Source organism: Esox lucius, chromosome 8, assembly GCF_011004845.1.
Source record: "Esox lucius isolate fEsoLuc1 chromosome 8, fEsoLuc1.pri, whole genome shotgun sequence".
Classification (NCBI taxonomy): domain Eukaryota; kingdom Metazoa; phylum Chordata; class Actinopteri; order Esociformes; family Esocidae; genus Esox; species Esox lucius.
In genome coordinates this window covers 15,470,151-15,496,547 of record NC_047576.1, presented here as the reverse complement: position 1 = coordinate 15,496,547, position 26,397 = coordinate 15,470,151, and the positions used below count along the sequence as shown (strand labels likewise).

General features: G+C 40.0%; 2 protein-coding genes across 10 annotated transcripts; both read right to left on the bottom strand.

The window, feature by feature from the left end:
- Positions 1-2,548: 2,548 nt before the first annotated feature.
- ttc14 (tetratricopeptide repeat domain 14) lies at positions 2,549-15,076 on the bottom strand. Of its 9 annotated transcripts, XM_020049411.2 has the most exons (14): positions 12,977-13,520; positions 12,690-12,879; positions 8,639-8,763; positions 8,354-8,553; positions 8,129-8,213; positions 6,028-6,157; positions 5,779-5,934; positions 5,608-5,679; positions 5,203-5,322; positions 4,903-5,025; positions 4,701-4,818; positions 4,087-4,193; positions 3,659-3,904; positions 3,415-3,560 (listed from the first exon to the last, which is right to left on the bottom strand). In XM_020049411.2, the coding sequence occupies exons 2-14, from the start codon at positions 12,821-12,823 to the stop codon at positions 3,530-3,532; spliced, it is 1,647 nt and encodes a 548-aa protein (XP_019904970.1). In that variant the 5' UTR covers positions 12,824-12,879; positions 12,977-13,520; the 3' UTR covers positions 3,415-3,529. The 9 variants fall into 9 exon arrangements, 7 of the variants coding, with proteins under 7 accessions (XP_010870225.1, XP_010870226.1, XP_010870227.1 ...); XM_010871923.4 differs by lacking the exon at positions 12,977-13,520 and adding an exon at positions 14,933-15,076 and having other exon boundaries at positions 2,549-3,904; XM_010871924.3 differs by having other exon boundaries at positions 2,549-3,904.
- Positions 15,077-15,388: 312 nt separating this feature from the next.
- LOC109616028 lies at positions 15,389-21,422 on the bottom strand. Its single transcript, XM_020048932.2, has 11 exons — positions 21,113-21,422; positions 20,760-20,990; positions 20,314-20,634; positions 19,976-20,101; positions 19,840-19,883; positions 19,624-19,702; positions 19,028-19,227; positions 18,654-18,918; positions 18,431-18,573; positions 17,457-17,698; positions 15,389-17,351 (listed from the first exon to the last, which is right to left on the bottom strand). Exons 1-11 carry the CDS (start codon positions 21,242-21,244, stop codon positions 17,089-17,091), a joined length of 2,046 nt encoding a protein of 681 aa, XP_019904491.2. The 5' UTR covers positions 21,245-21,422; the 3' UTR covers positions 15,389-17,088.
- Positions 21,423-26,397: the final 4,975 nt, after the last annotated feature.

Here is a 26,397-nt window from a genome sequence, read left to right as displayed (position 1 = left end):
AGTGCTATTACAAGCATTACATTGAAAAGTCATTCTAAAAGAAACCTCTGACCACAAGTTAGCTTTGGTTGGTAAGAGATAGTTGAAGGTCTTTGCAGTGCTAACTGGGGTTAATATGCTGGGGGTTGGACTAGACTGCTCTGGTGGTCTAAGCATCAGTTTCAGGTAGACATACACCAGTGGAACATGGTTTGACCCAATACTACAAATGAAACAATAAATCTAAAACAATAAAAACAATATCTTTGCCCACAGTTGTTTTGAAAAGAAAAGCTTTATTTTCATAATTCTCCATTAACCAAAAGGGGCAATCAGCGGTCTCGTAATATGTAATTTTGGTCTACATAATTATATTCAGTCTTGCAGAAAATAAGTACTTACTAGTTACATGGCCAGAACTATAATTTGGGTACCAACAGTAGTCAGTACTTGCCTCTGTATATCTGTATGTGAAATTAAAAGGTTAATTCTCCAGTCCCATCTCAAAAAATGCCAGCTAAAGGGGGACAGGTATAAACCGTGTTGTTTCTACTGCTGATTTACCATTTTAAAGTACCCTTTCCAATTAACTATTTTCATTTTAAACCCAAAGCATTTTCATGCTCTAAAAATAATGTAATACTTTCACTTTAAACTTATAAGACACATTTTAAGACATTAAAATGGCTCATCTCTGCACAGCTGTCAATTTGCCCCATGAAATTATGGAAGAGTAGAAATCGAAGCTCCCTTTTGAAAAGAACCATTGCTTCTCCAACTATGAGTCAAAGAAAGGATGATTCTCAAATGCAAAATTCTGCAGTTTCATCAAACGCAGTCAGGCCTGACCTTAAGCCATAGCTAGTTCTGTCACACAGACTCATCCAAGGACTTAAGGCCCTTCAAACAAAAAGCCATTACCTGTTTATTCCCAAGGGAAACAGAGAAATACACGTATTAAATCAAATGACCTTAGAGGAATGACACATAAACTCAAAATATAAACATGCCCAATGAAGACAGGTCACCTGTCCATCAAACTAATTGGCCCAAAAACCTGTGCTTGTTTTTGTCAGTTGATGCAAGACAAGAGGCGACCTTTGCTCCTTGGCTGTGCAGAAGAGTACACTTTTAGAGAGCGGTGGGAGCAACGCATTAATGCCATGGACTGCGGCCCTACATTAGTAGAGCTAGTCAATGTGTTCACTGACGTGATGCAATGAAAAGGTCTTTGTGCGTTTTTGTGGGGAGATGAACCAGAGTTCATTGCCATGCGTACACATCTAGCATCTAAAGTGCTGCTAGAGACATGCTTTTACCTTCGCTCTGCTGAGACTGGAACACTAGGTGGAAATTCATTTTAATTTGAACATAGCCCATTGATTGGCACAATGCCCACTCCTCACACAATGATTTCTATTCGTACCTCTATCCGTTTGTTAAATATTCAATACTACCATTGTGGGACTGCAAAGAGGATGTGGTTTTGGCAGAGTACAATCAAGGCTACAGCTTCATGACTATAACAACTTTATTAAACCATAAGTGAATCAGTGTTTTCAAAGTGCTTAAAATACATACTGCATTATTCAAATCATTGATATAATGAAGGATGTAAGTTCTGTCATTACTAGACACTCCATTCTCATAAAATCACCCAATAAATGTTTAGCTATTTGTGTTGACATTAAATATGTCTGTCAAATACCTAAAGCATTGAGGAGAAATTGTCATATGGAATTGTGCTTCATGAAAATGTGCACGCAAAGCTAGTGTTGTACTGCCCTCCAGTGGAAAGTGGAAAAACTGTTTTTTTTCTTTGAGCACAATCAGCATTTCATACAAAGAGCGATGGCCTGTAAGGCCACTCCTGATGTGTAAAAAGATTTAACAAAACATTTCAATTGACCCTAACTAATTCTGAAATAAATATTTGTTTGCAGGTCATACATATATAACATTTTACATAAAAAATAACAGGTAAAAACATTTTAAGTCATTTGAAAAAAGGTTAGGAAATATAAAAAGAATATAAAATAATTGATGTAGGAAAGCTAAATTGTAGTATGCTCCATACTAATTTTATATATTCAGATTAAGTGCACTTTATAGAGATCTAAAAAAAGAGTAGACAGTGCATAATGTGATTTGAGTACAAAGAACCAGTTTGAGACACATACGACTAAACAGCTGTTCCTGGAAATTAGTAAATAATCCCATTTTACAAAATTAATCAAAAATATTTCAGTATTGTACTGATGTGCAGTTAAGCTGTGAATAAGCTCCTGGCTTGGGTTCTTTGCAAATATGCTGCGTGTCCAGTTATTAAATCACAAGACTCGACAAGACAGCTTACCAATTAAGCTATTGGGATTCAGGTTTGTGTAAATACAGAAAGTGAAAAATGTGTAACAGTGAGAGATCCGGACAGCGGACAGAACATTACTTTAAAAAGCCCTAACCATAGCACGCATCGTCTTTTGCCAACCCCTGATTTCAAAGTTGGACCAGCATAAAATAAGATGAATATTTTAACCAAACAAATCAGGCTTGGGCACTTTGACCAAAGCTCTTTCGGAACATTTATTGAAAAATATGCGTATAATGGAACATAATATTTCACTTATCAATGTGACTTTCCAATCTATTACCAGCAAATACAGGGGAAAGAAATGACACCATGTTTTTTCAAGAGATGTACCTTGTTAACATTGTACTGACTGAACTGACAGAAAGTCAAACTGATTTAAAAAGAATTAACTTTATTTTTCAAGCTGCAAGCCAGTAGCAGACATGTTAATAGGTCTTTCATGTATTCTCATGCACATTTTCGTTCGGTCACAGGAAATACAATCTGATGATATTAAGGCAGTATTTATCACAAAAATAAGTGTAAACATTTCAGAGAAAAATGTTTGATATTACCAATACTAAATGATCACAGCCATGGGCACAGTCACTTTGTCCAACATTACAATAACATAAATCAATTTGTTCAGTAACCTTTTTACAAGATGTAAAAACGTTGCGAAAAAACAAACAAAGAAATCACTTTTGCGGCTTGCATTTCTCCTTTTCAAACTGGGCTATCTGGCTGAAGAGATCTAGAAGATTAGATGGTAGCTCCTTTTTCTGACTTCCTCCTGCAGATGATTTTCCGTTCCGAGAAGTGTAAGGGGAAGATCTGTTATCTCCTCCATCAGACCTTCGGATGCCCCTATTCTCCTCTTCTTTATCTCGCTCTGTGATACCATACCTCCCACTATCTGATCGTCTATAAGTGGATATGCGGGACTGTGAAGGGAGGTCGTTGCGTGAAGATTTGCTAGAATGCTCGGAGCTGGTAGAGGACGTTCTACTGTTTTTGTCTTTCTCTGATGACCTGGGGATTTCTTGTGGGCCGAAGTGACACTCCTGGCTCTTTTTCCGGCCCCTGGAGGCTTCCATCTCTCGGCCATTCACCTCCCCGTCACCGGTCTTATCACAGATACCTTTCCCCTTGCTGCATTCGGCTCGCAGAGGGGAGATGTCAAAAGGGTCATCTTCAAACCTACCTCTGTTGTCTGGAGCGTTGGTGGAAACTGATGGTAAAGAGTGTTGTGAGTGGGTTTGGCTCCTGTGCTTGCTGTAGTGTTGACTGTGTTCTTCAGTCCTGTTGGGCACATCAAACGACCTGTACCTGCTGGATTTTGGATCCAGGAAGGAGGCTGATGTGTTTGGCGGGGCTGGATACCACTCTTCCTCATCATCAGCTGCACTCCAGTTACCCCTGGACGAAACCCTCTGCTGGCGTTTCCCCCCTCGTGATGAACGTCTGTGTTTACGCTTCTTCTTCTTAGACTTTCTGTGACTCGACGAAGATCGGTCAGAAGAGGAAGACGATGATGTCGATGAGGAGGATGATCTCTTCCGTTTCCTTTTCATTCTAGAGGGTTACAGCAAATACTGAAGCTATGCAGCTACGATATAAAAACAGGTGATATTGGCAATTCACTTAAAATGACTTATATTATGCCAAATTAAATTGTGAATGTTTTTTGTTCTACAAGACAATCGATGAGTGGACAGTTTACCAGGTTACCTTTCTGATGCTGGTTACTGATTTACCTTTTTTCTTCTTTTAAAATCTTACGCAATTTTTCTGCACTTGTCTCCACATTCTTAGCCTTTTCTGCTTCCCTCGCAGCCATCTCTTCTCTTAGTTTGAGCGATTTCTTTAAAGCAGTCAATTTTCACAGTACAATTACACCCGTTTCAAAAATGTAAAAGACCATTCCATCCATTGATTAGGATGATTTAGAAAAATGGGAGAAAGGCAGGCACACACACACACACAAGTTTACCACAGCATGATCCAGATATCACAATTAGAGGCAGAGAACATATTTTCCCATGTGGACAAAAAGGGGTTTACATTTACCGCATTGAGACCAGGTCCAGCGTACCAACCATTTTCATTCCAGTTGAAAGGTTGTTTGTTTCCCCAATAGACAGGCGACAATCAAGGTAGTCGGGTAGAGTCAAAGGGCAAGGTCCCAGATTGCAGACAAGCACACAACAAAACACTTCATCAGTATTACAAGGTTCTCCATACATTAATCCAAAACACACAAACAGCACATACAAAATTGAACACACCCCTTTCCCCAAAATGTTAATATTTAACGAAATTCAGTGGTAAGAGGAATAGTTGGCACAACCCACTGAATGTTCCAGCTCACCTGGATAAGTAATTCTATTTTTCTCAATGCTTCCTTTGCATCTGGAAAGGAGTCGTCTAAAGCCAGGGCTTTTCTGTAGAAGCCCTCAGCTGTGACCAGCTTTTCTTCCTCTTCGAGTCTAACAATGAAAAAAATACATGTATTTAAAAAGAAAAAAGGTTTTCACCTAAAAACCACTTAAGGGCACAGAATTCTTACTTACTGGCCACCTCGCTCAACCAGGGTTTGGCATAGGTATTTCTTAGCATTTCTGTGGGTCGGGCAGCTTTCCAATGCCAGCTCAAAGTCTGTTATTGCCTTCAGCAAACTCCCTTTGTTAGCATACCTGATAAATATCAAATGGTAGGTTCATATTAACTGTGGCACAATAAATGTCAATTCAACAAAATCCTGTTTCAAAAACCTGTGGTCAACAGAAGTGACAGAATAACAAAAGAGACCAGTGTAGACTGGGAGTGCTGACAATCTACAATATTCTAAATCAATTTAGATGGACACTCACAGAGCACCGCGGGCCACCAGGGCTTCAACGTTGTTTGTATCGATCTCTAAGGCCTTGTTGTACTCATTCATTGCTTCAACATAGCGACCAGATTTGAAGTGATCCACACCAATCCTCACACTGTAACAAATATATATGGTTAGAAAAACATTAGTCAGGAGCAGTTCAAGCATTCGGTAAACAGGTTTCCACAGACTGACCAAATGGCTGCAATTCTTTTGAATCCAATGGCAAGTGTGGATCAGTTTGGACAGCATGACGCTTGAAACGTCAGGGTTGCGGGTTTTGATATCCCACAGGGGACGAGTATAAAAATATACAGAAACATATGTACTCACTATTGTTAAGTCCCACCAAAGAGCAACTGCTAAATGAATGAGATCAAAATGCAGATGTCATGCATACCATTTAAGCGCCCAGGATGCAGACTGCTTCTTTCGGATAGTTGTGGCAAAGTCCTCCTCAAGGAAGTGTTTACTGTAGAGTCCCAAAACACAGTCAGGTGCTGATGATATGTGGCTAAGGGTACCAATTTCAGGATATCTAGACTGAGTGACCAATCACTTGTCTTCTCACCTCTGTAGCCCTCTCATGAGTGAAGGAGGCTGTGTGTCACTGATCCCAATCTTCCCTAAGAGATATTCCACGTTCAATGGGTTAGAGTAACCAAGAGTACCCTCTAGAACTCTCTCATAGGTTTCAGTGTTATCGTTGGCAACTCTCAAACTGCGACTGGAGAAAACAATTAAAACAAAGATTTAGTTTACGTTCTGGCATGATTTTTTCCCCATGTGATTTCTACTGACTGGAACACGTCTTTCTTACCTGTAGTGAAGTGGAAGATCATCTTTACTAAGAACTCCAAGCTTTTGGCTCACCAAGTTTGTGGCGAGGGAAGAGGGCTGAAGTGAAATTGTTATCTTCTCATGGTATCGGTCAATGTCTTTCACTCCAGCTAGAGCACAGCACATGGTATATGGGTGATTTTGGAAATCACAAAACTGCATTGTGAAAATGTTATTTACATTCACGACATGCATTTGATTAGCTAGTACTGACAAAGGTTACAATATATACAGCTCCGGAAAAAATGAAGAGACCACTGCACCTTTTTCTTTCCTTTCCAAAAAAGTTGAAAAGGGACGCTTTGAGTGAGGAACAGAAGCATTCAATTTGCAGTGGTCTCTTATGTTTAACCCTTCTGTTCCTCACTCAAAACCTTCCTTTTCGACCTTTTTGGAAAGGAAAGAAAAAGGTGACATTGTGTCTTAATTTTTTCCGGAGCTGTATATCACTGTTACAGGTATCATCACCCACACAGTACCTTACTTCCGTGCTACTGAACCTCTAATGTATTCACAAGCTCATTCATTGATTCCTAGGTCGCAGCTACCAAGCCATCTACACCTCCGGAGTATATGCCTCACATTATCTAACACCTCCTGCCCCATAAGCACACTTGGACACCAACTCATTCAAGGGTATTTCTTTATTTCTCCTATTTTTTACACTGTAGAATAATAGTAAAGATATCAAAACTATGAAATAACACATATGGAATCAAGTAGTAACCAAAAAATTATATTTAAAGTGGCCACCCTTTGCATTGATGACAGAAATTCCTGGAAGGCTTTTCCAACAGTCTTGTTGACTGCTTTTCCTTCACTCTGATGTCCAAAACATTACAATAGGGTTGAGGTCAGGTGATTGTGGAGGCCAGGTCATCTGATTCAGCACTCCATCACTCTCCTTGGTCAATAAGCCCTTGCACAGCCTGGAGATGTGTTTTGTGTCATTGTCTTGATGAAAACAAATTAGTCCCACTAAGTGCAAACCAGATGGGATGGCATATCATTACAGAATGCTGTATGCTGAGCGTGTCTTGAATTCTAAATAAATCACAGTGTCACCTGCAAAGCACCCCCACTCCATCACCCCTCCATGCTTCACAGATCATCCATTTAACCACTCTACGACAAACAAAGACACGGTGGTTGGAACCAAAGTTTCTACCAGCCTAATGTCCATTTCTTGTAATTCTTGGCCTAAGCAATTCTCTTCATACTAGTGTCTTTCAGTAGTGGTGTCTTTGCAGCAACTCAACCATGAAGGCCTAATTCACACAGCCTCCTCTGAACAGTTGACGCTGACATGTGTCTGTTACATTTTCTGTATGAAGTATTTATTTTGGCTGCAATTTGAGGTGCAGATAATTGCCCATTTCTGATGCTGGTAACTCCAATGAGCATATGCACTGCAGCAGAGGTAACTCTGGCTCTTCCTTTCCAGTGGCGGTCCACATGATTTTCACAGTGCTTGATGTGTGCTTGCGACAGCACTTTTTCTGGATTGAAAGTAATGATGGACTGTCGTTTCTCTTTGCTTATTTGAGCTGTTTGAGCCATAATATGGACTACTACAATTCAGACATAATAAAGGACATATGTGCGAACTCCTTCACGACTGTTTGAAAAGCATTCCAGGTAACTACCGCACAAAGATGGTTGAGAGAATGCAAAGATTGTGCATAGCTGTCAACAGGTCAATGGGTAGCTACTGTGAAGAATCTACAGTATGAAATGCATTTTGCTCGGTTTTTTAGTGGCTACATGATTCTGCATGTGTTATTTCACAGTTTTGAGGTCTTTACTATTATTCTACAATGTGGAAAATAGTAAAACTAAAAAACATACCCTTGAATGAGTAGGTATGTCCAGACATTTCACTGGTACTGTATGTAAATTATATCTAAACTATTCTCCTGTGTTCTGGTTAACTGGTGACAAAACATGGATTGTTGTCCATTCACAATTTCTTGGATTATATTCATTATTTTACTGTATTGATTTACTTTCCTTCAAGACCATCAGTCAAGAAAACTATGTTATTAGTGACATGATTTCTTTAGCGTGCACTGTGCATTCACCTCTTATCAAATCATTCATCTGATAGTACGATAGAGGATCATCATGATTGCCATTGGAAGGTACATCTCTTAGCGGACACAGGGCCTGAGGATAAAATAAAATGTGTAGCAAGAGGTTATCATATTTCTTCAAAATACAACACTAATGATGGGAAAACCCTTTGAACTATCAAACAAAATATCACTACTATAAACTGACCATGAAACCAAAGCCAAAATCCCTACCGTTAGTTCCAAATCCTCTATGTCTCTCTCCAGTCCACCACCCATGCAAATTAGTGTTACGAAGAAGCCAAAGTCCCTGATGGAGTTGATCCTCCCTATAACAATGTCCCCTCGCTCCATATCCCTGTACAACAGATTCCTTCGTTCCTCAAATGACACCTCCATGAACTGCTCCAGAGGGGGCATGATGGCGTAGGGCTCTGAAACAAACAAAAAGGATTAAGTAATTACGCCATATTCAACACAATGCAGTGGTTTACCTATACATTTGCCAATAACAGTTACCTTCTGCTTCATCCTCCAATACATATTCAACAGGTGCATTGGACTTCCATGACTGGGCAAACAGGATGTCTGCTTTTCTTGCAATGAACTGCTCCACTAAAGCCTTGTCCTCTCCTCCATCATTCCTGTAGAAGATGTGTGTGTACTGAATGTTAACTCTCTGGAAATGTACAGTTGACAAGGGAGATGTTGGTGTCCTACTAACCTATATTTTATAAAAATGTGAGCTAAATCATGGCTACAGTGTTACACATAATTCTATAGAACAACATTTCCATAATCAATGTTACTGCTTAGCTCATACAAAAATGTGCTCTGCTGATAGCCATTATTGAATTGGCTAAATGTGCTCATCTCTGTGACCAAAGTGGCTGCATGACTAACCCCTAGCGCAATTTCTAAGGGGTTGTAAAAACATTGTGCATCAATACATCGATACGTTGCCCTACGGGACATTTTACATAATCTTTGCAATCCATGCATTACAATAAATATCATAACTCCTCACAGAGAGTTTGATGCCATATATTGCTTGCTTATCTTTCATAGCCAGCTTTACTTTAATGGACTGCACAAGAGAGTGGTACTGTACATGTTTAGTCTTGATTCTAGGATGTGCATTCAGAATCAGTTGATAGTAAGTAGGCTTGGATGTGTCAGTCTCTTCCATTCTCAAGTAAGACAAGTTAGCATCAAAAACAGGATGGCTTACAAAATAACAAAGAGCCTGCAAAATTCTAGATAAAATATTAAGTTTCAGAGTAATGGCAAGAAAGAGAGGTGGAGGAAAAAAGTAACTGATGCACCAACATATCTGTGAAATAAAGTGGAGAGGTTATGCTTTGCATATGTTTAGCTGCCACTGAAACTGGCTCACTTGTTTTCATTCATTTCAATACTGACAGCAGCAGGATGAATTCTGAGGTTTACAGAAATAAATATCTGCTCAGATCCAAAGAATTGCCTCAAAACTCATTGGATGACACATCACCATAAAGCATAATAATGTCCCTAAACACACTGTTAAAGCAACCAAAAAAATTTTCAGGGCCAAAAAGTGGAATGTCCTTGAATGACAAAATCAAATCAACTGCCCTAAGCGTGTTTAAAAAAGGCCCCGAATTAAACACAAACTGAACATGGCTGCAGACTTAAAGCCTTTTTTTAATACATTTGCAAAAAATCCTAAAAATTTGTTTTTCCTTGGTCATTATGAGGTATTGTGTGTAGATTGACAAATTTTTTTTTTGTTGTCAATTTTAGAATAAAGCTGAAACATAGCAAAACATAGAAAAAGTTTAAAGGGGTTTGAATACATTCTTAAAACCACTGTCACCTCACAATAATTTAGTTTGACTCTCAAAATTATTTAAAAAAAAGAAATCTAACAGACTAGGCAAGATCAGCCAACTAGTTAGAGGTTTGAAAACTTTTGCAAGGCACTGTATGGGTCATAACTACTTTGTGCTGGCATTTTTTGTCCCCAGGAAAATAAAATATCATTATTAAAATACATGATTTAGTGTAAAATAGTGAAAATAAAATGTTTTTTCAGTGAATGTATGCTAGGTGATTTTATTTTTGTATGTTCAGATTGGAATTTACCTAAACTTCTGAGAAAAAAGGCATAAAATATGATACTCCAATGTTTCGTAGACCACCTACTAAAAATTCTTGCCATCAAAACTGCTTCCCCCATGAATATTGTATTTATTATTATCATATTTAATACTGTGTCCCAGAATTTTATTATTTCTTTAATTTAAAAGCCCCTTTCCACAATTATATCACATTCAGATATATATTGACGTATATATTTTATATTTCTTACATAAAAAAATATTGTTGTATATATTTTTCCATCTTGATTTTACTAATATTTCAATGATTCATTGTGTTAGTCTGAATATTTCAAACATCAAACAGGTTAGGCTAAATTACAGAGAAAATAAATGTTTCCAAAGTCTAAAATATCTTTGATAGAGAAGTTCAAACCCTGGTCAAGTGTTCAACAACACTCTTACTCAATCTTGCTCACTCACAGTGCTAGAAATGTCCACCCTGTAAGGTTCCACTCTGTTAGAAATATACACTACTGTTCAAAAGGTTTGGATTCACATAAAAATGCCCTTGTTTCCCATGAAAACATACATGAAATGATTTTGAATAGGAAACACAGTCATTGACAAGGTTAGAAATATTTTTTTTTTAACTGAAATAATAACAGTGTCCTTCAAACTGCCTTCATCAAAGAATACTCCATTTGCAGCAATTACAGCTTTGCAGACCTTTGGCATTCTAGTTGTCAATTTGTTAAGGTAATCTGATGAAATTTCACCCCATGCTTTCTGAAGCACCTCCCACAAGTTCGATTGGCTTGATGGGTACTTCTTATTTAGCATAAGGTCAAGCTGCTCCCACAACAGCTGAATAGGATGGAGATCTGGTGACTGTGCTGGCCACTCCATTATAGACAGAATACCAGCTGACTGCTTCTTGCATAAATAGTTCTTGCAATATTTAGAGCTGTGCTTGGGGTCATTGTCCTGTTATAGGAGGAAATTGGCTCCAATCAAGCACTGTCCATAGGTTATGGCATTACATCATTTGGGTGATTGCCTTCCTTCTTCAAGATTAAATTTACCTTGAACAAATCTCCCACTTTACCACCACCAAAGCACCCCCATACCATCAGATGGCATCAAGCACTCCTCCAGCATCTTTTCATTTGGCCTGCATCTCACAAATGTTCTTCTTTGTGATCTGAACACCTCAAACTCAGATGTCTGTCCATAACACTTTTCCAATCTCCCTCTGCCAAGTGTCTGTGCTCTCAGTCTCTGTACTATTTAATTAAGCTGCTAATTGAGGACCTGTGAGGCGTCTGTTTCTCAAACTAGATTGAACCCACAATTGCAGATCCTCCAGATACTCAACTAGTCTAAGGCTGGTTTTATTGCTTCTTTAATCAGCACAACAGTTTTCAGCTACGCTAACATAATTGCAAAATGATTTTCTAAGGATCAACTAGCCTTTTAAAATGATAAACTTGGGATTGTGCCATTGGAACACAGGACTGATGGTTGCTGATAATGGGCCTCGGTAAACCTATCTAGATATTCCATTAAAAATAAGCTGCTACCAGCTACAATAGTAATTTACAACATATGCAATGTCTACACTGTATTTCTTATAAATGTCATGTTCTTTAAATGGACAAAAAAGAAAACCCTTTCAAAAACAAAGACATTTTAAGTGACCCCAAACCTTTGAGCGGTAGTGCATACTGAAATTGGAAAATTGGCAGTTTTTTAAGAAAACACATAAAATAACTATTGTCATTATGTACTAATATATTGATGTTTTATGTATAATTACACATTTTATGATAAACTACAATTGTTATTGCTTTTCACACTTTTATCCTTAATTTGTCCCTTCTAGGTTACCATTTTCTATTAATTCTAATTAAAAAAAATCACATTCTATGTATATTCTTGTGTTAATGTTTAAATATGGAATGGCTCAACTAAACATACAGAAATGTTGACCAAATTAGTGTTATTCAGCCGTAATAAGAAAAATTAAGTGTAAGCAAAAGGTTTGAAAATAACACGCATTCTACTCACTAATTTTAGTTTAATAATTATTTGCAAAAATAGAATGGTGACATTTGACATATTTGAAAATGTAAATCTACATAAATACATTGTAAGTTACAGATAACAGGAAAGACTAAATATATTGATGGCAGGGTTTTGTATAGACTTAGCCAGTGGTGCCCAAACACTGTCTGTTACAGTACCACCAAATAAATTTTACTCTGCACACATTTCCCCTTAAGTACCCCAACCGCATTTTACCATTAAGCCTATGGTCTCATGAGTTCTCAAATAGGCATACACTAGGTGGACCTACCAAGCACATCCAGGGGTCCTGATTTGGAAACCACTGAGCTAAGCTGTAACATTGAGTATGAAAACATATCTTTTACAATCCTTGACTAACACACTTCAGCTAGCTAAATCAAAATCTTTACCATTTCAATTACCTTTGATAGCTGGCCTTGGATAAATCAGGTTCGATAGCTTTAAAATCTGGATTTTCACTTTGTTCACATTTGAGATGGGCAAACAGGCTTTGGCCATGGTAAGACAAAGTCTGCCTCAGTAAATCTTTATCCATTTTCAATTATTGGCATCAAAATTCATTGTCGTTAACTAGCAAGTATGCGCTACATCCTGTAAAAGAAGAAAAATATGTTAGCATAACAGTTAACAAGTGGCTAAGCCATGGTGGAGATGCCATTACTAGAAGAAAACACGTTCCAGCATTTACATTTCCGGTGAAAGGATTGAACTTCACTGACTGATCCCACCTGATGATCTGGATTGTTATGCTGTTACAACTCCAACCGGGTCTTTGGAATCAACTAATTATTAACTATTTACGTAATCAATAAGTCAATAGGGTTGTGGTATGTAGCCAAAATACTAAGTCTTATCTACAACGCTAAATGTTCGCCTGGATACAGCTAATACCTTTCGTAAATGAACAGTATTGACCACCAACAACCGATCTGCCTTTATTGCTACTATGAACTGGTTACCAACGCAATTTGAACAGTGAAACTAATTCGGTATACCGGTAATGAGCGGTCTGATAGACCAAGGATTTAATGTATGGCTCGAACCACCTTGTTTATAAACCGAAAGAGTCTTCTTGCCATCACCAGGCAATAACAATAACAACCTGGACAGCCAACCATCCCAAACAACATGCACGCATACCTAGGTAGCCAAATACTTATATAAACACGTATATAACTAACAAATGTGTTCTGTCTGCGACAGTGGCATTACAATACTATCATCATCAGCAGCGTCTTGTGAGCAATATTAAATAAACACTTCCGGGTCACGAAAATGAGGAAATTTTCAAAATAAAAGAGGCCAACGTATTACTTCAAAACCGATATAAATTGAATTTATTGTTTAAGAAAATGTACCTCTCAAAACATTGACAACAATCCATATTTGATCATATTTAAGCACAATTCCAATAAAAAGTGTGTATTAAAACACGTTCCAATGTCAAGATTCTGGCAATGCAAGTGATTGAATATGCTCAAAAACGAATGAATTGTCCACAGAAAAAGCAATGTAGGAAATGTTCAGGAGAGTGTGTAGAGTAAGACAGACCTGTCTATTCATAGGGAACGATGTGCTACATCTAGCAACACAATATTTTCTACACCCTCTTTAGTCCCAAATGCAAAACACTATAGACTGTGCAAAAACTATTATATACACCGCAGTGAATGTATTGTAGGAAATGTTCAGGAAAATATATAGTGATTTTACGCTAAAAAAAATCAAGGGGTACTAGGTTTTTGCAATTGTTGCTGGCATTTTACTTCATCCGTACCATTGGCCACAATGTAACTACAAGGATATGACATATTGCCCTATACAGAAAAAAAATTTCTATGAACTATTCCAGCATACCTTGAATCTCCAGACTCTCCTGATTATTTCCTACAATACATTCACTGCGAACAGTTTTTCTGTATGAGGCAATATGTATCCCATGTACAGTACATTATGTGTGTTGCTGGATAGACCACACAGTGCCCATCCAAAACTAATTTTATTTGGTTAGTAGACACTCTCCAGAACATTTCCTACAAAACATTCCCTGTGGCGTATATAGAATCGTTTTTGCTCTATGATGCAATATGTACCCTGTGTACAGTATATTACGTGTTGCAATGGGGGAGGAGGTGGAAAGTATAGTGTTGCTGGATTTAGCGCAAAGAGCCCATATATAACTAATGAACACCAGCAAATTAACAAGAATTACATCATCAAGGATTCCTCTACTCATTTTTAAAATATAGAATGTTTACATTGTTTACTCCATCTCCATTTCTCAATTTACTCAGCCTTAGTTTATTATTCATCCTTTGTAAAGCGCACTTTTCTTTAGTTTAAATTTTTTTAATATATAGACATTTCTTTTTTTATCTATATATTTACAATACACACTAAGCCAAGCGGCAAAATAGATGAATGTAATATTATTAAAATCGCGTTATACCACGGACCTTTATTTTGAAGGCAATATCCTGAAGTCTTATTGTTGCTACCGAATCTGTAATGTTGCCAGTATGGCGCTATTTCTATACTGCACTGTACCAGTAGCATCACTAACGTTAGCTAGCTCGTAAGCTAACTTTACCTAATCGCTTCTGCTGTCTATAGCGGGGAAAAGCTATTTTGCATCAGTACTTACCGACTGCCAGTGGTTTATTCCCATCCAGTGGTAGATGTAGCAAAATTACAAACATACACGCGAATTATTCGTTTAGCAACTAGGTCTTATAAGGAACATGTCAAACAAGTCCCAAGCATCCGGAACTTCAATCTTCTGTGTTACAGTTTAATTTGTCCCAGGAGAAACAAAACGAACTAGGAACATTTTTGGGATATGTTAAAACGATTCAGTCTTGTATTTCTAGTTTACCGGTATGTGAAACATACATTTACGAAAATGTACATCACCTAACAACTTCAGACTGTTTAAAAGAAACGGACACGTGCTGCTTTTAACAGTGCTTTAGATCTTTATGTGAATATACAATTTTTATAAACATTTCTATAAATATATAATGCACAGGTTAAAATGTCAATAGTGCCCTAATCGCATGACTAGATGAGAGAAGGGCCACATATTGCACAGCCCTTAGTTTTCCAATGAAGCAACTACGCAGTTTTATAGAAACATTTGAAACTTTTTCACCTTGTGATTTAGAAATAAAAAATTATGCTAGTTTTTTTCCTGTCACGTTGGAAAGCCTTTAATTTTACAAAAAATTCTAACAACCCCTCTAAACATAGATTTGTTTAGTGTCAAATCTTGATTTCATATTTTTTTATCTAACATAACAGGTTTATAGTTTCCAATTCCATATGTTGTTAGAGGAAATGTGCAAAAACAAGTGAACTCCAAGTTGCATTGGTAAAATCAAGTAGGTAAGTAGAATCAGGTGGGGAAATAGTTGTCTACCAAATAAACCAATCAAAGGAGGGATTTGTAGGAATGAGTTTGAGTGGTACTCTGATGAAACCTGGTTAGTTCGGGTTTGCCAACACAGGAGAAAAGGATATCTCAGAGAACATCAGTCTGGGGAAGGCTAAACAACCAGCTCAGAAAGATGTTCCATCCATTAGTCCACTGTGAGGCATTTACCAATGGAAACAATTTACCAGAACAGAGGACGCCCTATCAATATATTATCAAAATAATAAATCAGCCAAACCAAACATAACATCTGGAGATTTACAGACATCCCTTGCTGCATCTCAGGTTACTGAGAATGCTTTAACAATAAGAACACTGAACAGAAGTGACATTCATTGGAGGAAGAAGCCTCTGCTGTCAAAAGAACCAAACTGTCCGTTTTAACATTGCCAGAGACATAAACAATCCTGTAGTTCTCTTGAAGTCTATTCTCCTGACAGATTAGTCAAAATTCACTTTTCAAAATTAGTCATTATCAAAACTGCTACTTTTGGCTGCCCCACCACTAAAATAACCTTATCCCAACATTGTCAAGCATTGTGGTGGGAATGTCAAGATGTGGGCCTGTTTTTCCTCCTTTGGACCTGTTCGACTGCACATCATTAAGGAAACTATGAATTCTGAGGTACACCAGGAGATTCTTGAACAGAATGTCAGGCCATCAGTCAAGGAGCTAAAGATGGGTTGAAAATGGGTCTTCCAACAAGAGAACGACCCAAAGCAGCCAAGCAAGTCTATCAAACAATGGCTCTGGAGAAAGTCCCAAATAGCCCTGGAATTTTCTTCCTCTGGTCAGATGTTGCTATTTCCAGAGTACTCCAGGTACTTGACCATAAACCCAGGCATTGCCTCCCCAGATAGAATCTGAGCCCCCTCAGTCCTGGTTCCCCTTAAATACTGTAAATTATATATGAATTTGATATGACCCCCCCATTGATAACAAAATACCACCTCACTTTCATCAAGGAACCGGGCCTGTTCCTACAACATTACAACCTAAGATTTTAATAGCCCAAATGTTTCTCATAATAGCCTTTTATTGAAACACAAACATGACATGCACATTTCAACACAAAAATTGTTCCTATATGTATTTTTTTCAATGTCTGTACAGACATATTGCCTTGAACAAAAACGTATTTACTGAGTTTAAATATGTAAATTTGATTATACCCCAAACAATTGAAGTAACAAGTTTCAAGATAGACCCCTTATTAATGGATGTGCATGCTCACATCAACAGGGCAAAGTCCCAGCCCCCTCCCAAATGGTAATCAACAAAATCTATGACAGGTCTATCAAAAACAAAGCTTGAATCTCCTGATATAGTTTTAGTTGGACTGATCACTGGTTGAAAGCAGTCATCATTAATGTAACCCCAAAGATTTGTTCACTGCTCTTGTCAGCATAAACTTCAACCCACTAGGACTGGCCACACCTCGTGGAAGGTGGAGCTCTAAAGCACAAGTAGAGGCATGTGGTAGATGGACACTAAACATTCCCTGGTGCCGGTCCTGGCCCTGGTCGTAGAACCTGATGCTTAGATTTTTGTGGAATCCCAAAGGAGGGATTTGATCTTCGCCTGTGATGAAGGCCAGTAGATCCCCAAGGGACAAGGAAGTATGATGTTCTGTTTAGAATAGGAGTATATGAGATTACATTTAATAGAAAAGGAAACAACAGAATCCTCAAAATATACATTTACAATACATGTATCTAAGCAAAAATAACCTACCATTGACCATGATGAGGAATCTCTCCCAAGAGGTGACTGTGGTTTCCTCAGCTTGTCTAAGAGCAGTTGATTCCAGAGGACTCCACAACACCTCAAAGAGGCTTCTGAACTGTTTCAAGGTGAGAACATATTCTGTCCTCGTCATCACAGGCATGAAAGCTGCAGAGTTAGCCTTCATGATATCCCACATGCCACCACAGCTGTTCAGACCCTCCGTGAACTGAGAGATCATGCTTGCCACCCTGTTAAAAGTGCAAACACCAACTGTGATATCAACCAAACCTGTAGTTCCATACTATATGATCATAAAGAGCAGAAAGATTACCAAATTAGAGCTGTTCACACCAAGACGTATGCAGACCTCATAGGCATAGATCTTCTAGAACATTTTTGGAGCTCATTACTGTTAAACTATTGGGTGCACTATGTAAAGGGCTGCTTCTAGAATCAGCTGGATCTGGACATCCTAAACTACATAGGCCTAGGTTTTAACTGAGAACGATAACAAATTGTAAATTTCCTATTAACTCACATTAATAGCAGTCACTCAACTACTCTTTCTACACTCAAGTAATCTCAGAGTAACCTTTGGAAAAAACATGTAACTATAACATTTTATTTCCTCTGCTAAATCCACCAACTAAATGAGAATAAATGCGGGATTAACTGTCTTTCTTAGGAAGAAAACGACAACTTTTTTTCGTCTTGCCAGTCTGAGGTTCAGTCTTGCAACCTTTCCATTACTGATCAGATGTTATAACTTGAAGGCTAACTGGTTGGTAAAATTACTTGAAATTTCACATACTTCAGACATGTGGCGATTATATCAAACCAGACCCAGATCCGTGACAAAAGTCTATATTATTAAGGTCCCAGCTATGGGGGATTCTTGAAGACTGCTAAACCAAATGCTGAAAAAGTGTGCAAAAAACATTTTGAATATAAACAATATTATAAACAATATCATCTCCTACCTGTAATAAATCCAGTGTCTTATTATACGGGTGTAGATAGAGGTCATGTCTTTAATTTGGGATCTGTAGATCCCTGGAACTCCACAGTCTGCGATCCACTCACACAGGTTTGGGGTCAATCTCTGGAAGCTGGTGGAACTGATCTAATAATAAAAAAAGGTAGAACAAGAGATAAATTATTTAAAAAAGGTGAGTACAAGTTTTATTAGGTCTGAAGTAGTACCTGCTGCAGTTTCATCTGTACATCCACATCAGAAATGTCCGTCCATCTGAAATCTTCCAGGGAAGGGCTGTGGCCACACATGAGCATGTAAAGGGATTTATGTAGGCAGTATGGTCCAGGACCCCCATGAAGCAGGGACCAGGCTACCATGACTCCTGCAGTATAGTACCTCCTCTCCTCCAGAGCAGTCTGGTCATAAGCAAATAACAGATGCCCCCGGCGACCCTCCAGGATACTGCTCTCCTGTAATCCTAACATGATGAGTCTATAAATCGGGTTAACAATTTGTGAATTAAAGAAGTAAATTTTCTGTTACAAAGGAGGACCAAAAACAGTTTACTGTTCAATGTAAATTAAAAAAGGAAGCAATTCACCTGAAAAACTCTTTCTGAGGCCATTCATCAACTTTTTCTCCTTTAAAGTGGAATAGAGGAGTTGCCTTGAAGGAGAATGACTTTTTCCCCATCTCTTTCAGGGCACTTCTGAATGTGTGTCTCCGCCTCAGATACATGTTCATTTGGATTTCAGGCATTGTGTTTTGTTCTCTGTATGTTTGGAGGATGGTGTTCACTTCCTAAAAAAGTCACAGCATTTTACATATAGTACTGTGGAAGTCTTAGGCCCCCAGAGAAAATTGTTTAAAGCAATTTTTTGTGTTTGGTCAGTATTCAAAACTTAAGCAAATTGCTACTGTAGAGTGTTGTGTGATTGCCATAACTCTTTTTTTTCTTCCTTTTGTTCTTTTCCCTGTTCCACACAGTCTTCAACGTGCCCATTTTATCCAAATTACATTATGGCATTTCCTTTAGCCATCTCAAAACATATGAATTGCCTTTTGGTCAACATAAGAAATTCCTGTTACTTTTTATTGTATTCATGTTAATTTGTATTTCTATTATTGATTCCAGTTTGTACGAGAAATATATTTTTTTTCCTAAAAAATAAGTAACTGAGGTAACTATCAGCTTACCTCCTCATTAGTAGCGGCAGGCAGGGGAGACTCTATTCTTTTCACCTTCTCTTTATTGTCACCCACAAAGTAATCGTGTCTACATGAAAAACAGTTGAGTGGTTTGCATTGAGGTTGCTATGATGATATATTGACAAAGACGCAATGTTGGGTCATGAAAATAGATTCCACTGACGTTAATGAAGATCCAAATAGAATTAAATATAATGTACATACCTGTTTATTAATGGTGCCCTGTTTCTTTGCCACTTACAGTCTATCTGTGGTATAACAAAATCAAATAAATATTTTAAATGATTGCACAGCAAATAAATAAATGTAAATCGTATTCATTTCTTCATTATCTATTTACCTCAGAGCTGAAATCCAAGTGACAAAGAATAAACAAGGGACCGTGCCCAGCTATCCGCAGCGCCTCTTCCCCACTCCACTTTAGTTGAGTGTTTGGAACAAACAGCACACGGGAGCCTTGAAGACACTATTTTCAGAATGTAGGTAGGGTCACAGAGACAAAAGCACATGCACATACATTTACATTATTTAGTTGCACATCGCCCCAAGTCGTTAAGGTGGAAACATCATTGGTTGTTTAATTAAGCAATAAAGTTATCCTTAATATCTCCTGAAAGTTGCTCTAGATAAGTGTCTGATAATTGGTTAAAATGTTAAGTTATACTCCATCATAATTACCTGAAGGTATGTAAAGGTGAATGTTTGGTCGTGTCCACTGTAGAAGCGGCTACTGAACAGAGAGGCAATACGGCTCTCCATTTGATGAGGAAGCCACGAGTTGTCAATGGTCATCCTAGCGATGAGGCCCATTGCAGCTAGCTCTGACCTCTCCTTGCCTCTTGGGACAGTGTGCCTGTCCTCCTGAGACAAATAGTAGCCTTGTGGCAAACATATCACATCCTTAACCACCAAACCAGTCTTCTTTTGTGTCATTCTCTTCCATTTCAGGCTGCTTGGTCGGATCGGTTCGGATGGGACTGGTGCAACTATTTCTGGTGTCTTCATAAAAGGAAATAATATTCATCATATTCTAGATTAAAATGTGAAAGTTGAGTATGTCATTCACAAATTCAGGATTTGATTTGATGTAAATTAAAAGGACAAAACCAAATTGAGGTTCTTACCAGGGACATGGCAGAGTCATCTCGAGTAATCTCCAGCAGATCACTTTCAGTTAGGCCTGACGGGGGAAACACCTCCATTTCGATCTCAATGCTCTCATTAATGTCACTTGTAATTATTGGTATGTAGTCGTTCTCATTCTTTGGTGTCACAATCTCCTCCTGGTGTTCATGTGTTTCTTGATCCACTTCCTCCAACGGGAGAACTATAAGCGGGTGCTCAAGTTGCTGAGTCTATGGACATTTAAGCAACATCTAGATTAAAATAGCAAAGCACCATACTATAATCTGGTCAATATCAGTAACAACTTGACCTAAATATCACTCAGTCATAGAGGATCAACAGTTCATTTTACCTGTTCAATTGCTTCAGTGGCTTTGCTGTCTACCGGAGTCTCTTGTTCATATTGCAAAGTTGTTGCTCTAGGCACAGCAAACTTGTTTACAGTTGTAAACTGCTTCATCTCAATATGCTCAGTCAAAATCATGACTACAGCATTCTACTCTCCTAACCACAGTGCAAAGTTTTCTGAATGGTAGATCTTTCAAAACGTTCACCTACTTTATGCTGCTCCTTTCCTGCCCTGAGTGATTGGTCCTGGTAGGGGTGGATATTTGCATTTAATGCTAGTCTTGACAAAAGACAGGAATCACACCACCACCCATTACCTTCTCTTAAATTTAATCCTTTGTCATTGATCTTGTGAGCTGAATATCTTAAACCTTTCAAATGACCTTTGTTCGCTGGTCTGATTGACCAATGTTTACATTTCATCCAATTATAGGGCTTATTTTGTGTGACTCATAGCAAGGAAATGGCCAGATTTTTACTAAACATTTCCAATAAAAAATGTACCAAATCCTATTCATATTTTACCATTTATTTCTGATGAATTTAGAAAAATTATACAGTTAAAAACAATATATTTCTAATCTATAATAGTGTGTGTGTGTTCCATTCAATTCTGTTAGGGCACTCCTCACCCGCTTATCATACAGGCGATAACAATATCTTAATATTGACAAAAACCTGATCAATTAAAGTGGCTAGAATTAGCTGGAGTATGCATGAGTACACGTCTCCTTCCCAGTCTTCACTAATGGCACAGTTTTCATTGGCTTTATAAGTAGATCTTTATCAAATAATCACTTCAGTGCTATACTAAGGAATTATATAGCAGCATTGTGGCTGGACAGCTGGGTTCCTGTCAAAGTAATCAAACCCTGACTGTGACCAGTAACAGTAAGATACAAAGTAACAGTTCTGACTGACAATGCTAGTGCAGACAGCTCGACTATTGTCAGTAATGTCAAGTGTTTCAGTTGAAAGAGTTAGTTGACACCAAAGTGTAAATTGAATCTATAGTTCAGTTCATATCCTGTTAAAGAATTCATAAACGTAAGCGAGTCCATCAAGACACAATCTAGATTGTGTGAGTATGCGCATCAGGCAGATGCTCAAGCAGCCCAAGGTGGTATTTTGATATTTTATCAGGATGCCCATTAGCACAGCCAAAGCAATGGCTACTCTTCCTGGGGTCCACCCTCACTATGTCCATTTTGTCTGAAGCAACTCAATGGCAAGCAGTACTGGACAATTGTTTCCCCTAGCACACAGATCATTTGCAGGTTTGCGTAGGTACTGATGGGACACAAGGAGGGTTTTTTGTTATTAATAATACACTAACTGGACAAAAAAGTGTAAACGTCAAAAATAATTAAAATTCCAATTGCACGAATTCCCAAGCTCACACAAGCCTTTCTAGTCTATTCAGTATCAGACAGCCTTGCCTATGCTAATTTCTGTAGTAAATAATTGCATAACAGACAAGCTAATCCACCGCAAGTTCAGGTGTCTCTGTCCACATCCGGCCCATGGGCTGCAGTTTGAGAAACACTGCCCTGGACCATGTCATTCTGCAATTCTTGAGTTTTGTGGAAACTTGAGTCCAATATTGGCTATTGGCAATGACAAAATGGTGGGGTCATCTTTTTAGAGTAATATATAGCAATAGGGTAGTGCGGTATATAGCCAATAAACCCTGGCTAAAAGTTGTTCTTAGGCACTATGCATTGCAGAGTGCTTGGAAACAGAAGCTGTAATCAATAAGGCCGTACATCACAAGAATGATCAAAAATGATTTTTAACATGTAATAGACCACTTCGGCAGTACACCATCAAACATATTACTGAGGTCACACGCCTTTTTTGGGAAAACAAACTAATTTGCACATAGCAATTCATTACAACTTTGCAAACAAATTCAAATAAAGTTTATTCAATCTTCTGACTTGTGATAGGAATTTTACTGAAAAGAGGCCATACATGAATAATGACCAGAGTTTTGCTAAGTCCAGAGATGTATTATAGGTTATTGTGAAGGCAACATAATTTGTGGGACAGCAGAAAAGTGAGACTCAATCCAAAATGGGAGCATTTTTATGGCATAACACTCACATTCAAACCATGTTTTCACTGAAGTGGGAAATAATTCCCATGACATAATGCTGCCATCACTATGCTTCACAGTAGAGATGGTCTAACTGAGAAAAATAAATTGAAAAACATTTTCTAGCAGAAGTGTGCTAACAGAGGTTTTCTTTGGGTGATGTCCTGTTGGGATTGTGCCAAACATAATTTATATTTAGGGCAAAACTATGTTTTGTGAGACCATGCAAAATTTGCAACATGGCTATATAGTTCGATTGGAAGACTTTGGTCCTCCATTACTTGTTTTTGCACTGTGGGTGCAAACTGTACATTAAAGGTTTCATTTTGGGGAATTTTTCAATAAATGTATTGCAAGAGAAATGGGATGCTTTCAGACAGCCAATGTTATTTGTTTTGCCAATAATTGCTTTTGACAAATCCTGAGATCCTTTCAGATCTTTTTTAGAGTTAAATGGTCTGAATTTGGCTACTATAGTATTTTCTTAAACAGCAAAATACACCATCCATCCATCCATCCATCTTCTACCGCTTATCCGGGGCCGGGTCGCGGGGGCAGCAGTCTAAGCAGGGATGCCCAGACTTCCCTCTCCCCAGACACTTCCTCTAGCTCTTCCGGGGGGACACCGAGGCGTTCCCAGGCCAGCCGGGAGACATAGTCCCTCCAGCGTGTCCTAGGTCTTCCCCGGGGTCTCCTCCCGGTGGGATGGGACCGGAACACCTTCCCAGGAAGGCGTTCCGGAGGCATCCGAAAAAGATGCCCAAGCCACCTCAGCTGACCCCTCTCGATGTGGAGGAGCAACGGCTCTACTCTGAGCTCCTCCCGGGTGACCGAGCTTCTCACCCTATCTCTAAGGGATCGCCCAGCCACCCTGCGGAGAAAACTCATTTCGGCCGCCTGTATCCGGGATCTTGTCCTTTCGGTCATGACCCAAAGCTCATGACCATAGGTGAGAGTAGGAACGTAGATTGACTGGTAAATCGAGAGCTTCGCCTTGCGGCTCAGCTCTTTCTTCACCACGACAGACCGATACATCGACCGCATTACTGCAGAAGCTGCACCGATCCGTCTGTCAATCTCCCGTTCCATCCTTCCCTCACTCGTGAACAAGACCCCTAGATACTTAAACTCCTCCACTTGAGGCAGGCACTCTCCACCAACCTGAAGTGGGCAAGCCACCCTTTTCCGACTGAGGACCATGGCCTCGGATTTGGAGGTACTGATTTTCATCCCCACCGCTTCACACTCGGCTGCAAACCGTCCCAGTGCATGCTGAAGGTCCTGGTTAGAAGGGGCCAACACGACAACATCATCTGCAAAGAGCAGAGACGAAATCGTGTGGTCCCCAAACCTGACACCCTCCGGCCCCTGGCTGCGCCTAGAAATTCTGTCCATAAAAATTACAAACAGAACCGGTGACAAAGGGCAGCCCTGCCGGAGTCCAACATGCACTGGGAACAAGTCTGACTTACTGCCGGCAATGCGGACCAAGCTCCTGCTTCGGTTGTATAGGGACCTGACAGCCCTTAGCAAAGGACCCAGGACCCCATATTCCCCAAGCACCCTCCACAAGATGCCGCGAGGGACACAGTCGAATGCCTTCTCCAAATCCACAAAACACATGTGGATTGGTTGGGCAAACTCCCATGAACCCTCCAACACCCCGTAGAGGGTATAGAGCTGGTCCAGTGTTCCACGGCCCGGACGAAAACCACACTGTTCCTCCTGAATCCGAGGTTCTACTATCGGCCGTATTCTCCTCTCCAGAACCCTGGCATAGACTTTCCCGGGGAGGCTGAGAAGTGTGATCCCCCTATAGTTGGAACACACCCTCCGGTCCCCCTTCTTAAAAAGAGGGACCACCACCCCGGTCTGCCATCCCAGAGGCACTGTCCCCGACCGCCACGCGATGTTGCACAGGCGTGTCAACCAAGACAGCCCCACAACATCCAGAGACTTGAGGTACTCAGGGCGGATCTCATCCACCCCCGGTGCCTTGCCACCGAGGAGTTTCTTGACCACCTCTGTGACTTCAGCCCGGGTGATGGACGAGTCCACCACTGAGCCCTCATCCTCTGCTTCCTCAATGGAAGACATGTCAGCGGGATTGAGGAGATCCTCGAAGTACTCCTTCCACCGCCCGACGACATCCTCAGTTGAGGTCAACAGCTGCCCACCTCTACTGTAAACAGCGTTGGTAGGGCACTGTTTCCCTCTCCTGAGGCGCCGGATGGTTTGCCAGAATCTCTTCGAGGCCAGCCGATAGTCCTTCTCCATGGCCTCACCGAACTCCTCCCAGGCCCGAGTTTTTGCCTCCACAACCACCCGGGCTGCAGCCCGCTTGGCCTGTCGGTACCCGTCAGCTGCCTCAGGAGTCCCACAAGCCAACCAGGCCTGATAGGACTCCTTCTTCAGCTTGACGGCATCCCTTACTTCCGGTGTCCACCACCGGGTTCGGGGATTGCCGCCTCGACAGGCACCGGAGACCTTACGGCCACAGCTCCGAGCGGCCGCTTCGACAATGGCGGTGGAGAACATGGTCCACTCGGACTCAATATCTCCAACCTCCCTCGGGATCCAGTCGAAGCTCTGCCGGAGGTGGGAGTTAAAGATCTCTCTGACAGGAGACTCGGCCAGACGTTCCCAGCAGACCCTTACAGTACGCTTGGGCCTGCCGAGTCTGTCCAGCTTCCTCCCCCACCATCGGATCCAACACACCACCAGGTGGTGATCAGTTGACAGCTCCGCCCCTCTCTTCACCCGAGTGTCCAAGACATACGGCCGCAGGTCAGATGAGACGACAACAAAGTCGATCATCGACCTGCGGCCTAGGGTGTCCTGGTGCCACGTGCACTGATGGACACCCTTATGCTTGAACATGGTGTTCGTTATGGACAAACTGTGACTAGCACAGAAGTCCAATAACTGAACACCACTCGGGTTCAGATCAGGGGGGCCGTTCCTCCCAATCACGCCCCTCCAGGTGTCACTGTCGTTGCCCACGTGGGCGTTGAAGTCCCCCAGTAGAACAATAGAGTCCCCAGTCGGAGCACTTTCCAGCACCCCTCCCAGAGACTCCAAGAAGGTCGGGTACTCTGCACTGCGGTTCGGCCCGTAGGCACAAACAACAGTGAGAGACCTATCCCCGACCCGTAGGCGCAGGGAAACGACCCTCTCGTTCACCGGGGTAA